Below are 13,992 nucleotides of genomic sequence, written 5' to 3'. Positions count from 1 at the left end.
AGCCCCCCAACCGCAGGCTCCGTCCCAGGAGCAGTCGACGCCTCAGAGCGACCGGGACAGAAAGGGGGTGGGGGCGAGAGTCGTAGTTCCCCAGGACGAACGGATCCATAGCGGTTCCCGGTGCCGCGGGCCGCGCGCTTTTCCGACCCCAGCGCGGGGCCCTCGGGCGGGAATGAGCCGAGCCGGGATGTAGCGGCGGGTAGGGGGTTGGGTGGCGCGGGAGAGGGCGGCAGAAGGAGGGAGTTCGAAGAGAGTTGCCGCCAGAGAGAGTGGCAAGTGCCCGCGGTCTCCTTGGAGACGTACTGACCAATAGCAGCGGCGGAAGCTGTTTATGGGGGCGGAGCGTCGCCATGGCAGCGGGAGAAGCCTTTGGAGCGGCTACTTAATGCCGGTCCCGGGGCCGCGGTAGCTCAGAGAAGCGCCGTCGGGCGGGGGGGCGGCAAGAGTCGCTGGCAGGGCCCCCGAGCTGGGGGCAGAGAGCCGCAGGGGGTGGGAGGAACTTCTTCCAGAACCTTCCTCTGGCCCCGGCTGCGCTCTGAGCCAGGTAAGGGACGGGGCAGGGGGACTGCAGGACAGGGGGAGGGTGGGCGACGGTACCAGCCCGCTCTCATTCGTCCTTGACGGAAGTGGTGGGACCAGGGACTGACATCGGAGAAGTCTGGGGGAGACTCGCCTCCTGCCCCGCATAACTGTTCCGTCCTCTTCCTTCCCGATGATCCCCTATCATAACATTCCTTTTCGAGGATCAAAGGACCTGCTCCGCCCCCGCCCCGTCGTACTGCCCTCCCAGACTTCTCGCCCCATTTCCATTTGTTGCGGGGAGGAAGGGGGTCCTGATTTCCTGCTCTTCGGGAGAAAAGGATAGCCTCGGATGCCCCTACCCTCTTCCTTTATTTGGCTAATAAAACCTCAAAGAGGAAAGGAAGAGGGAGGCGGATCTGGTGGGGTGGGACCCCAGGGCCTTGCTTCTGTTTCCCAGACCTCGGCATTAAAAGATCCTCCCCAGCTGCGGGGATGATGTTAGAAGAGGCGTCCCCGTACACACACTGTCCCCTCGGGGGTGGGGTAGTGCTCAGTTCCCACCGTGGTCCTCGCAGGCACCACATACTTATTCGGAGGAGGCGCCCCCGGGGTCGCGAGATGGAAGCGCGCGTCCGGGAGGCCGTGTAACCGGAGCTGCGGGACTCAGCGGGCAAGAGAGCGCGGCGGGCCACCCCCGGCTCAGCCCGTGGATGCTGACCGCCCCCTCGGAGAGTCCCCGCAGACATGGCGGAGAGCTGGCTGCGCCTCTCGGGAGCTGGGCCGGCGGAGGAGGCCGGGACGGAGGGCGGCCTGGAGGAGCCCGACGCCCTGGATGACAGCCTGACCAGCCTGCAGTGGCTGCAGGAATTCTCCATTCTCAACGCCAAGGCCCCCGCCCTGCCCCCGGGGGGCACCGACACCCACGGCTACCACCAGGTGCCAGGTTCGGCGGCGCCCGGGTCCCCCCTGGCGGCCGACCCCGCCTGCCTGGGGCAGCCACACACGCCTGGCAAGCCCACGTCGTCGTGCACGTCGCGGAGCGCGCCCCCGGGGCTGCAGGCCCCGCCCCCCGACGACGTGGACTACGCCACCAACCCGCACGTGAAGCCTCCCTACTCGTATGCCACGCTCATCTGCATGGCCATGCAGGCCAGCAAGGCCACCAAGATCACCCTGTCGGCCATCTACAAGTGGATCACGGACAACTTCTGCTACTTCCGCCACGCAGATCCCACCTGGCAGGTAGAGTAGGCACGGGCGGCGGCGGCTCCCTCCCCATTCCCTCCTCGCTCCCCACACCGCACTGGATTCATATCCCAGATCTTCAGGCCAAGTAGGCTCGGTGCGGCCAGAAGGGAGCACTGCAAAGGAGCCCAGTTCTTGCAACTGCCCCTCCTTTGACTTCCAGAGAGAGAGAGAAGGGAGAATGTCTAGAGGTGGAGGGCATTAGGGGTGCAGAGGCTGAGATTCAAGGGGCAAGCACCTGCCATTCATCCAGCAGGCCCAGGCCAAAGACCACGGCTAGACTCTGCGTGGACAGAGTCTCCTTGGGGAGAGCGATGAACTGAAGGCACATTCTTGTCCCAAGTCCTGGAATTCCTAGACACTGCCCTGCCCCGGGATGGTTTGTCGGGCGGGGAGTCAGAAACGGAAACTGGAACGTGGCCTGCCTGCCAGGCTCTACGTCCTGCCCTTTTGCAGTTGGCTTGGGGAGGGTGAAATGGAAGGGGTGCTGTAGCATGTGTCCCAGTGGACGGTGAACGGAGTAAGGGGCCTTCCTAAAGCTGCTGTCCCAGCCCCCCACCTCAACCTCTGCTCAGTTTCCTGCCTCCAACCCCCGCTCTCAGCCAACCTCCCTGGGGGGACAATTACCTGAGCCAGGTGCCTTCCACAGGGGCTCTGCCTACCACACTGGCATCATGTTCCACGTCTCCGGAACCAGGCACTGAGCAGCCAAGGGGCCCAGGCCACCATGTAAACATCCCAGCCTTGCTGCGGGGCACTATCCACCCATCTGCCCTGCCGTGCCAGCTCAGGACCCCTGTCCCCCAGCAATCTTTGGACATGATTAAGCACCTAAGAATAGAAAGGCAGGAGGATGGTGGATTTGAGGCTGGGTAGACAGTGCCCTAAGAGTCTTTAGCCATCACCATCAAGGGCTAGCTGGAGGCAGAGCCCCTCCAAGGACATCCAGACTCTTCCCTGAAGCACCCAAAGCAGGCAGGCCACAGGACCACAGTCCCAAGCCATTTCCAATGCCCCTGACCCTAGAGCAGTGTCATTTGTAGCTGCACCGAAAAAGCAGAGACCCTCAGCCCCACCCTACCCTAAGCCTGTGCAGCTTGGCTTTGGGAAACAGGCCCAAGGAATGAGTGCTATGCTCTTAGCTCTTGGCTGGGTAATAATCAACTGAGCCTGGAGTGGGGGGAGGGGGCCGTGGGGGGTGAAGGCCCAGGCCAGCAGCCGGCTCAACAAACAAGAAAAGTCATCAGATCCCCCACTCCTCATCCCTGCTCACTCGCTCACTCGCTCGCTCTCTCCCCCACCTCTCCATCCTCAGCTGCCCAGCCCCCTCCCTGGACCCACTCACTCACACAGAGGGCCAGCCAGGCCCAGGCAAAGGGAGATGGTGGTCCAGGCCCTGGGGGAGCCAAGGGCTTTGGCCAGAGGCTGTGAGCGGCAGGGTGAGGGAGGGAGGGTAGGCGACGGGGGTGGCACCGAGAGCCACCCTGCAGCTCAGAGCTCGGATGACTGAGCAGGCAGATATCCCGGCAACAGGGAACAAAAGCCCCCGACAGCACTCCGGGCTTCCAGTGCCCTGTGGCTGGTGTCCCAGAGCCGCAGCCGCCTGGGCAGAGCAGCGTGTCTGTCCCCACCTCCTCTCCCCTGCCAGAGAAAAGATGGGGGGCGTGCAGGAGCACCAGGTGCCACTTCGTCTCCCCATCCCCACTGACCCAGCGGTTCCTCTCTCTCTCACTCTCTCCCTGCACCCAGAATTCAATCCGCCACAATCTGTCTCTGAACAAGTGCTTCATCAAAGTGCCTCGGGAGAAGGACGAACCAGGCAAGGGCGGCTTCTGGCGCATCGACCCCCAGTACGCGGAGCGGCTGCTGAGCGGGGCTTTCAAGAAGCGGCGGCTGCCCCCTGTCCACATCCACCCAGCCTTTGCCCGCCAGGCTGCGCAGGAGCCCAGCGCTGTCCCCCGGGCCGGGCTGCTGACGGTGAACACCGAGGCCCAGCAGCTACTGCGGGAGTTCGAGGAGGCCACCGGGGAGGCAGGCTGGGGTGCAGGCGAGGGCAGGCTGGGGCATAAGCGCAAACAGCCGCTGCCCAAGCGGGTAGCCAAGGTCCCGCGGCCCCCCAGCACCCTGCTGCCCACCCCGGAGGAGCAGGGTGAGCTGGAACCCCTCAAAGGCAACTTTGACTGGGAGGCCATCTTCGACACCGGCACTCTGGGCGGGGAGCTGGGTGCGCTGGAGGCCCTGGAGCTGAGCCCACCTCTGAGCCCCGCCTCACACGTGGACGTGGACCTCACCATCCACGGTCGCCACATCGACTGCCCCGCCACCTGGGGGCCTTCGGTGGAGCAGGCTGCCGACAGCCTGGACTTCGACGAGACCTTCCTGGCCACATCCTTCCTGCAGCACCCCTGGGACGAGAGCGGCAGTGGCTGCCTGCCCCCGGAGCCCCTCTTTGAGGCCGGGGACGCCACCCTGGCCTCCGACCTGCAGGACTGGGCCAGCGTGGGGGCCTTCTTGTAAGAGGCCAGGCCCTGCCCCACCTCTGGACAGTGCCCAAGTCAGGGCCTAGAACTATCCCCCAACACAGGTCCACAGACACCCCACCACCCAGGCAGGGGCTGGGCCAGGGCTCCAAGGCTGGCCCCACAAGGCCACATGGCCACCAGCCCCAGCTGCCATCAGATTCAAGCCCAGGAGGCTGAGAACGAGGGCCCAGGACCAGAATCGCTGCCTCCTCTCCCCAGCCCCCCTTGTACACACAGTGTTTCATTGCTCCGCGTCTTCCCAGCCCCAGAAACCAGCTAAAGGGCCCTTCGCCGTGAGAGCCTAGGCCTGGAGGGGCCCGGGTCAGGCTGGGGAGGAACAGAACCGGGCCCTCCCAGAGCACCTCCGCTTCCCCCCTGCTTCCCCAGGTCTCTATCCAGAGAGAATCCCCCAGTACCACAAATGCTAATTAGATGACAGCAAATTAACCCCCTGGAGGCTTCTCCCGGCAGAGCCTCCCTGGGGCCGGGGGCAGGCAGTGGATGGGGCAGAGCTGAGCAGAATATGGACTGGGGGAGGGGGCAGAGAGAGGAGATCAAAATGAGGTGGGGGCACAGGGTTGGGCAAGGAGATCCTCTGTAAGGCCTCTGGGATCTTTGCCTGGCCCCTAATCTTTAAGCCCAACTTGAAGCTGAGAGCAGCAGGAAGTCCGGATTTGGCGGTTTGGGGGCCGGGGCATCCAAGCTGTAGAGGGCAGGACAGACAGACTAATGTAGTGAGTGTAGCTGTAGCTGAGGCTTAACTGGGAGGGCCACTGAGCTTGCTGGAACTACTGGGACCAAGAAGGGGTAACCCCATGCCCCTGCCTGCATTCCTCGGGGACGTGGGGCATGCCTTGCTCCACCTGGATCCCCTGGGCTGCGTCCCACATCCACCCTCCTGCCCCTTGGGGCAATTTAACCTTTTTCATGGAAGTTATTTACAATGAAAAGTTTTTAAAAATAAAATTTTTAAAAATCTAAATATGGCTCCTCTCCAAACTTTCTTTGGGAACAGGTGAGGGCTCAGTGTTTGGGAGGGGCAGCGCCTCTCTTTGCTGGAGTGAGGGATGACTGAGAGGAAGATGCAGGGGCACTTAGGGCCTGCAAAGAACACTGACGAACTCCCCATGACCTCAGCATCCCCAGGGAGGAAGGGACTGAGAGGTGGTTCTCGGATGTCCCCTGGAGCCTAGCCCTCGGTGGCTCCATCCGTGCAATGGGGAGACTGAGGCCCACAGCCCTGGGGGATCAGGAGACAAAGGGAGGAGGAGTGGCCCCCGCCCCCAGACCCGGGGAACTCAAAGGCTAAGTGTGTCCTGGGCTCGGCCCCTGCTGTCCCCCGCTGCGAGGGCTTGCCCGGGCCGGCCTGCCCCAGTCGGCCATCCCCGGCCTGGGCTGGTCTCCAGCACCTCCCTCACTTGGTCCTCTCCTGGAGGGACCCAGCCCCAGGGCCCTCACTTCCCACACAACCTGGCCCAACACAGGTTTGGGGAGGAGGAAGGCCACCAGGGAAAGGAGTGAGCTCAGACCCGCCCCTCTCACCTACAGTGGCAGGATCCAGACTACCAGAGTTCTGATGGGGAAACTGAGGCACGGGAAATTTGTGTCTGGGTGACAGCCAGCACCTTTCAATCCCCTTCCCCTTGCTTTACCTGGGAGCCACCTCCCAACTCAGTCCTCGCCACATATACACCCTGACGGGTGCACGACACCTCCAGAGAGCCACTTCCTTGCACACGAGCTCGCACACGGGTGCACACACACAGGGGCACAAACAGGCAACGTCCCAAACATTCCTGTCCAGCCTCCACGGACCCCTTTCTCCCAAAGCCCCTTTCTTTCTCCATCCTCGAGGTTGGCTCTAGGCCAACCTGGCATTCCCCTGCTAACTGGCTGCTTTCACTTGCTAATTATTCTAAATACTGCAGGAGGGCACGCAGCCTGCAGGGTCCAGGAAGGCAGGCTGAGGGCTGCCTCAATTCTCTTCACCCCGCAAGCGACTCCCCCTCCTTCTCCCCACTGTCCACCTGCTTCCTCTTCATGGACCTCAGCATTGGGGAACAAGGTGGGCTCCAGCCTTTTCCCCACAGGATCAGCCTCCCGCTTTGGACTGAGAGGCGGGGCGTGTAGCTGTGTGCCCCAGGCCTGTGCTGGGGGGAAGAGGGGCAATGTCTGGGGCAAGCAGGACCTCCTACTGGGGGAGCACCAGGCCTGAGAAGCAGATCAAGGTTTGCCCCAGCTTGACAGTCACCTGGAGGCTCCTGAAAAATCCCACTGCCATTCTCCTGCCTCAGCCTCCCAAGTAGCTGGGACTACAGGCGCCCGCCACCACGCCCGGCTAATTTTTTGGATTTTTAGTAAAGATGGGGTTTCACCATGTTAGCCAGGATGGTCTTGATCTCCTGACTTCGTGATCTGCCCGCCTCAGCCTCCCAAAGTGCTGGGATTACAGGCGTGAGTCACCGCACCCAGCCTCTCCAGATAATTTTTAAAATCAGCCAGGCATGGAGGTGTGCATCTGTGGTCCCAGCTACTCTCTACACAGGAGGCTGAGGCAGGAGAATTGCCTGAGCTGAGCCCACGAGGTCAAGGCTTCAGTGAGCTGTGATTGCACAACTGCATTCCTGCATGAGTGGCAGAGTAACACCATGTCTCAAAAAAAAAAAAAAAAATCAGGAAATTAACATTGGCCTGATAATCTCATCTAATCCACAGACCCCATTCAAACTCTGCAGATTGCCCCATCACGCTCCTCCCTGTGCCAGCATCCCAATCCGAGATCACTGTTCATTCACTGTCCTATCTCTTTGGAGCTGTGTGGCTTTGAGCTCATAACTCAAGTTCTCTGGGCAGGTTCCTCATCTCTTTTCATTCTAACCTGCAACCTCCACTTTTGGGGTAACCAGCCCCTGCTTCATGTGACAGCCCCCGCCTGAACCACCTCTTTTTGTTTTGCTTTGTTTTGAGACAGAGTCTTGCTTTGTCACTCAGGCTGGAGTGCAGTGGCACAAACTCGGCTTACTGCAACCTCTACATCCCAGGTTCAAGCGATTCTCCTGCCTCAGCCTTCTGAGTAGCTGAGATAACAGGCATGCACCACCATGCCTGGATAATTTTGTATTTTTAGTAGAGACGGGGTTTCACCATGTTGGCCAGGCTGGATCCTCAAGTGATCCGCCCGCCTCGGGCTCCCAAAGTGCTGGGATTTCAGCAGTGAGCCATCGCGCCCATCCCCACCTCACTTTAAGTGTTGGGGGAAGCCCATTCCCAAAGCACAGAGCCACCCTTCTGTCCCAGAATTTCCTGCCTCTTCCCCATTCTGTCTTCCCACTATAACCCCCCGCTAGGAATGTGATGGAGAGGGTGGGGAGGGCCAGGATGTGGGAGGAAAGGCCAGGAGCTCAGACCTTGCACGGCTCCCCTTCCCTCCCCAGGGCACATCCTGTTCCATAGGACAGGCCACCCAGGGCCCAGTGACTCTCAGGTCTGGAAGGTCCCCAGGGATCCCCCTCAACTCCACACTTTATGCTCCGCTGGGACGAACTCTTCAGGCCCCCTGCAGAGCTGAGCTCCATCTGGGGCAGGAGTCAGGAATGGCTCTCCACCTCCTCCCCTGCCCCAGGACCCAGACTTGCTGGAAGAGGGTGAGCTGGAGGGCAGGAAGGAAGGCGGGGCGGTGGAGGGTCAGGTGCACCTCCCTCCTGGGCTGAAGTCCAAAGGTAAATAGGTGTAGGTGCGCTCCCGGCAGGGGGCAGTGGGCTGGTCCCTTGGGGCAGGCCTGGGCCTGTCGGGGGTGGGAACGTGGGGAGGGGCCGCCAAGCCAGCCTTGTTAACAATGGGGTGGGGGAGGAGCCTGGGTCCTGCTGACACTTTCTTGTTTGATGAGAGGAAAACACAGGTGACAAGACGGCGGGCGGGGGCGGGGGTGCACCTTGAGCAGGGGAGGGGGCTTTGTGAGCCCCCCCATCCAAAGCCTCACTGACTGGTGGGAGCTGAGGAGCAAGTGAAGCGCCGGAGGCCCTCAGGGGCTGCCTTCTTCCCGGGGCACCTGTGTCTGCTCCACTCTGTGGCTCCCAGGTGGGCAGGTCAGAGCTACCGGGCGTGCTGGGGCTTGAACCTTCCCTGTCTGCGTCAGAAGTTGGCAGGGGCCAACTGGAAGGACATTGTCCCTCAGAAGCCAGCCAGCCTGAACTGCAGGGCAAGGAGAGGTGGGGGTACCATAACGGAGGGGGCTGTCAGGGCTGAGGGTCTCCCTACTGGCCCCTGATAGCCTTCCAGCACAGTCCTGAACTGACTCCCACCAGCCCCTCACCTGCCCTTGGGCCGCACCACCTTGTTCTGAGGACAGAGAGGTCTGAGCCCCAGGACCCGCGCTCCCAGGAAAGCAGGAGTTCCAGGAATTGGAGAGGTGTGCACACCTCCACGAAGCCCACCCCACCCACAGCCCCCAGAGCCCTTTGAAGTCAGAGCCGCAGCGGGATTGAGGTGGGCAGCCCTCCCAATGCTGCTGTTTGCCCAGGGAATTAAGCTGAGGCGGGGCAGCTGCCCACAGCTCTCCCCTTGCCCAGCCAGCCACAGGCTCCCTCTGCAGCCCCGCACCCCCACCAGCTGCCCTGCCTCTCTTCCTGCCTAACCTTGGGCACCAAGCCCTGTCCCCATCCCCACTGAGCAACAGAGTGCCTTCAGTTTCCTTTGAGTGAACTGTGTCCATGAGTTGGGCAGGGGGCAAGGAGGGGCAGGCTGGGATACAGACCCTACCTCCTAAGCCCACAGGTCTGCAGACCCCTGTGGGAAGATGACCTGTCTTGCTCATTCCTACCTTCGAAGCATCACAGCCCCCAACGTGTTAAGTATTTTTTGAATAAGTGAATGAATAAATGTGCTGGCTGGCAGATCAACACAAGATAGAAAAGCAGCCGAGAAGCCAGAGTCAACACCCAGGGGTTCTCCAGTCCCTGGGCTGGGAACGCTCCTGAGGCCTCTGGAGGCAGTGGTTTGACCCAAGGGTGTGCAGAGGTAGAAGGCATTCTGGCCCAGGGAGAACTCTGAGGAAAGCCCCAAGGTGCCCGGTTCTGGAATTGAGCGAGGGGACAGACTGTTGACCCTGTGGATTTGGGGGCCTCTCATGTGGAAGTGAGAACAGAGGAAGGGGAGTGGCAAGGACCACCACTAGGAAACCAGGGGACCAGGGAGGAGGAGGCAAAGCCGAGAGGGAGTGGGGAGGACGCCTGGCAACTGTGGCAGGGGGAGCCCCTGCACTCACACACCTGTTCCCCGCCGCCCTGAAGGGAGCACCCACAGTGCTGAGTGCCGCAGGGCAGCCTGAGTGGGGGCAGCGGAAGCCAGCATTGGCCCTGGAGGTCCCGGCAGCCTCCCACGGGGCCATTTCCTTAGTGCAGTTGGTGGGGTGCGGGGAAAGTGAGAGCAGGCAGCAAACTCCAGCTCCAAATGGGGAGAAAGGAAGGAGAGGGTGCGGACAGGGGTGAGGGCAGACTCAAGGAGAACTTAGAGATGGGAGGCCTGAGGGCATTTGAAGGAAAGAAGGGGTACGGGTGCCCCCGAGGAGTTGGCAGTGCTGAGAGAGCTCCTGGTGGGAGCAGGAGGAAGAGGGTCTCAGAGGAGGCAGAAAGGATGAGCGCTGGCCCCTTTCCTGGAGAGGGAAGAGAAAGAGGATGGGCAGGGAGTGGGGCTGCGTCAGGGTGAACAGGAGGGTGTGGGGGGCTCTGGCTAGTGTGCGGAACTACAGGGTATAAGGGGCGGAAGTGCGGAGGAGCAGGTCTGGAGTAACTTGGAAGGGCACTCGGGAGCAAGGGGAGCAGAGAGGAGGGACAGGAGCTCTGAGGGGAGCAGGGGCCCCGGGAGGTCAGGGTGGCTGCCCTGCACCCAGCTCGCAGGGTGAGGCTGGAGGCTGGAGATTCTCAGCTGCAGGAGAGGAAGGCCAGGGTCCCAGGTGCTGCTGGACACTGGTCAGTCACTCACCTGGTGACCTGGTTCCTTACACCTTTGAGCTGAGTCAGGGAGGGGCAACAAAGAAGGAAGGAGACCTGGTCTTGGGGAGCCTTTCTAACCCACCGAGCTGGGAGGCCCACAGCCTTACGCATGGGACTCATAGACTCTGAGGCTAACATGTTTGGGCACTGCAGCTTCAGGGCAGGAATCCTGTTCTCGGAGCTTTGCTCATGAGGTATGGTTCCTTTTCCAAGACGAGTCTCCTAGAACCCTCCTTCATTACCCAGAAGCCTCTCAGGCGCCCCTCAAACATGCTATGGGCACCTCAACTCTTCGTATGCCTGGCCAGATTCCCCTTCTCCCTGTGTGGGCCTTCCTCACGAGGCATTCCCTCACTCAGGACTGGCACCCCCAGCCAGTTGTCTCCCAGCCCACTGCCCTCGCTCCAGTATGTTCTCTACCTGACAGCCACCGGGCCTTTCTTTTTTCTTTTTCTATTCTTTTTTTTTTTTTTTTTTTTTTTTTAGTGGAGTCTTGCTCTGTCACCCAGGCTGGAGTGCAGTGGTGTGATCTCGGCTCACTGCAACCTCCACCTCCTGGGTTCAAACGATTATTTTGCCTCAGTCTTCCGAGTAGCTGGGATTACAGGCATCCACCACCACACCCGGCGAATGTTTTGTATTTTCAGTAGAGATGGGGTTTCACCATGTTGGCCAGGCTGGTCTTGAACTCCTGACCTCAGGTGATCCACCCACCTCGGCCTCCCAAAGTGCTGGGATTACAAGTGTGAGCCACCACACCCTGTCTCTTTTTCTATCTTTTTTTTTTTTTTTTTTCTTTGAAACAGAGTCTCTCACTCTTGTCCAGGCTGGAGTGCAGTGGCACAATCACAGGTCACTGCAGCCTCGACTTCCTGGGTTTAAGTGATCCTCCCAGCTCAGCCTCCCGAGTAGCTGGGACTAGAAGCACATGCCACCACGCCTGGCTGTTTTTAAATTTTTTGTGGAGATGAGTTCTCACCAGGTTGCCCAGGCTTGTCTCAAACTCCTGGGCTCAAGTGATCCTCCTGCCTCAGCCTCTGAAAGTGCTCAGATTACAGGTGTGAGCCAGCCACCTTGCCAGGCTTTTTTTTTTTTTTTTTGAGATGGAGTCTTTTTCTGTCCCCAGGCTGGAGTACAGTGGCTCGATCTCAGCTCACTGCAAGCTCCGCCTCCCGGGTTCACGCCATTCTCCTGCCTCAGCCTCCCGAGTAGCTAGGACTACAGGCGCCCGCCACCACGCCTGGCTAATTTTTTTTTTGTATTTTTAGTAGAGATGGGGTTTCACCATATTAGCCAGGTCTCAATCTCCTGACCTCGTGATCCGCCTGCCTCAGCCTCCCAAAGTGCTGGGATTACAGGCGTGAGCCACCACGCCTGGCCTTTTTTTTCTTTTTTTAAGGAAAAATTTTTACCTCATAACAGTACATGCACCTGGAATAAATATCAATCTTAAAAAGACTTAGTATGTTAAAAAGTTTTTTAAAAAACACAAAAGGTCACTAGCTGTTCCTTCAGGTCCTGCTCCTCTGGTAACCATAACCAATCACTTTCAGTTCTTTCACTGGTTCAGGTAATCCCTGCTGTTCTTTTATTGTGTGTGTGTGTGTGTGTATGTGTGTGTGTGACAGAGTCTCACTGTGTCACCCAGACTGGAGTGCAGTGACACGATCTTGGCTCACTGCAACCTCTGCCTCCTGGATTCAAGTGAGTCTCCTGCCTCAGCATCTCGAGTAGCTGGGATTACAGGTGTGCACCACCACACCTGGCTAATTTTTGTATTTTGGGTAGAGATGTGGTTTCGTCATGTTAGTCAGGCTGGTCTTGAACTCTGGACCTTGTGATCCACCTGTCTCAGCCTCCCACAGTCCTGGGGTTACAGGCGTGAGCCACTGCGCCCGGTCTATTTTGTTCTTATTGAGGTAAAATTCATGTACAATTAAATGAGCTGATTTTAAGTGTACTGTTCAAACCATTTTGACTAATATATATCAAAACACAGAAAATTTCCTCATGCCCCTTTCCAGGGGATCCCTACCATCACCCCATCCCTAAGCAACCACTCATTTGATTTCTATTGCCATCAGTCAGTTTTGCCTGTTCTAGACTTTCCTAAGAATGTCACCAGACAGTTTGTACTTTGTGTTCAGCTTCTTTCACTCAGCATGTTATTTTTGGAATTTCACTATGTCGTTGCATGCATCAGTAGTTTGTTCCTCTTCATGGCTGAGTAGTATTTCATCAGCTGATGGTAGCTGTTTGTTTATCCAGTCTCCTCTTGATGGATATCTGGGTTGTTTCCAGTTTTGATCTATTGTGAATAAAGTTGCTATGAACAGTCTTGTACAAGGCTTTTTGTCATATAGCTTTGTTTAAAAACAATCCCTTTACTTTTCATTTGGATAGGGTTTGGGAAGTGAAGACATATATGTGTATAACGTATCTGCCATGTCCAACAGGACTACCCTGAGTTGATTCTTTTTTTTTTTTTTTTTTTTTAAGACGGAGTCTCGCTCTGTCGCCCAGGCTGGAGTGCAGTGGCTGGATCTCAGCTCACTACAAGCTCTGCCTCCCGGGTTCACGCAATTCTCCTGCCTCAGCCTCCCGAGTAGCTGGGACTACAGGCACCTGCCAACTCGCCCAGCTAGTTTTTTTTTTGGTTTTTTTTTTGTTTTGTTTTTTAGTAGAGACGGAGTTTCACCGTGTTAGCCAGGATGGTCTCGATCTCCTGACCTCGTGATCCGCCCATCTCGGCCTCCCAAAGTGCTGGGATTACAGGCTTGAGCCACGGCGCATGGCCTCTTTATTTTTTATTTTTGAGATGGAGTCTTGTTCTGTTGCCCAGGCTGCAGTGCAGTGGTGCGATCTCAACTCACTGCAACCTCCACTTGCCAGGTTCAAGTGATTCTCCTGCCTCAGCCTCCCCTGTAGCTTGGGACTACAGGTGCATGCCATCATGCCCGGCTAATTTATGTATTTTTAGTAGAGACGAGACAGGCTTTCACCATGTTGCCTGGGCTGGTCTTGCACTCCTGATCTCAAGTGGTCTGCCCACCTCAGCCTCCCAAAGTGCTGGAATTGGAGGCGCGAGCCACTGCACCCAGCCCCTGAGTTGATTCTTCAAAGAGGTGGCCCAGGTATCCAGCAGGAGTGCAGGGAGGAAAAGAGTTTCAGGCAGAAGGAGGGGAGTGAGCAAAGGCATGGAGGTGGGACCCTGCCAGTTTGCCCAGAGGGCTGCTAGCCTCTCGGTGCTAGGGAAGGTAAGGGGCCAGGGTGACCCTTTTCAAGTGCAGCTCTGGCCACATCACTCCTCTGCTAACAGTGCAGTGAGTTCCCTCGCCTGCAGAAGGAGCTTCAGTTCCCCTAAGCTCCATCAAGATCTGACTCCCGCTCACCCCTCATCTTCCCACCTCCCCTGCCCTCTGTGACCAGTCACACTAATGCACCACTCAGAATCACTATTTCCACTCTTCCTGTCCCAATGCCTGCCCTCTACCTTGAACGACCACCCTCCCGCTCTCCCGCTTCACCTGGGTAACGCTTTTCAGGACTTAGTTCCAGAGTCCCCAGTCCTGGTCTCCACCTGGGTTAGGTGTCGGCTCTGGGCTCCCACGGCATCCTCAACATACCCCACCTGCCAGAGCCCAGGACAGCAGGCGCATGATATTGATGACCATACAGTGGCCAGCGAGGTTGTCAATCCCCTTCCCAAGTGG

The 13,992-nt window shown here is 58.5% G+C and overlaps 1 protein-coding gene across 1 annotated transcript; it reads left to right on the top strand.

Annotated features, from left to right (window-relative positions):
• The first annotated feature begins 405 nt into the window (after nt 1-405).
• Nucleotides 406-5,262, top strand: LOC105469196 (forkhead box J1). Its single transcript, XM_011719941.3, has 3 exons — nt 406-544; nt 1,098-1,764; nt 3,517-5,262. Exons 2-3 carry the CDS (start codon nt 1,267-1,269, stop codon nt 4,282-4,284), a joined length of 1,266 nt encoding a protein of 421 aa, XP_011718243.2. The 5' UTR covers nt 406-544; nt 1,098-1,266; the 3' UTR covers nt 4,285-5,262.
• The last annotated feature ends 8,730 nt before the right edge of the window (nt 5,263-13,992 follow it).

Source organism: Macaca nemestrina, chromosome 17 (assembly GCF_043159975.1).
Source record: "Macaca nemestrina isolate mMacNem1 chromosome 17, mMacNem.hap1, whole genome shotgun sequence".
NCBI classification, from domain to species: Eukaryota; Metazoa; Chordata; class Mammalia; order Primates; family Cercopithecidae; genus Macaca; species Macaca nemestrina.
This window is presented reverse-complemented; position numbering and strand designations above follow the sequence as displayed.

Bases quoted from the DNA above. Each gene is read 5' to 3' on its own strand.
- LOC105469196 (XM_011719941.3), top strand. From the start codon at position 1,267: ATGGCGGAGAGCTGGCTGCGCCTCTCGGGAGCTGGGCCGGCGGAGGAG. The intron at 1,765-3,516 runs GTAGAGTAGGCA...CCCTGCACCCAG, and splicing joins ACGCAGATCCCACCTGGCAG to AATTCAATCCGCCACAATCT.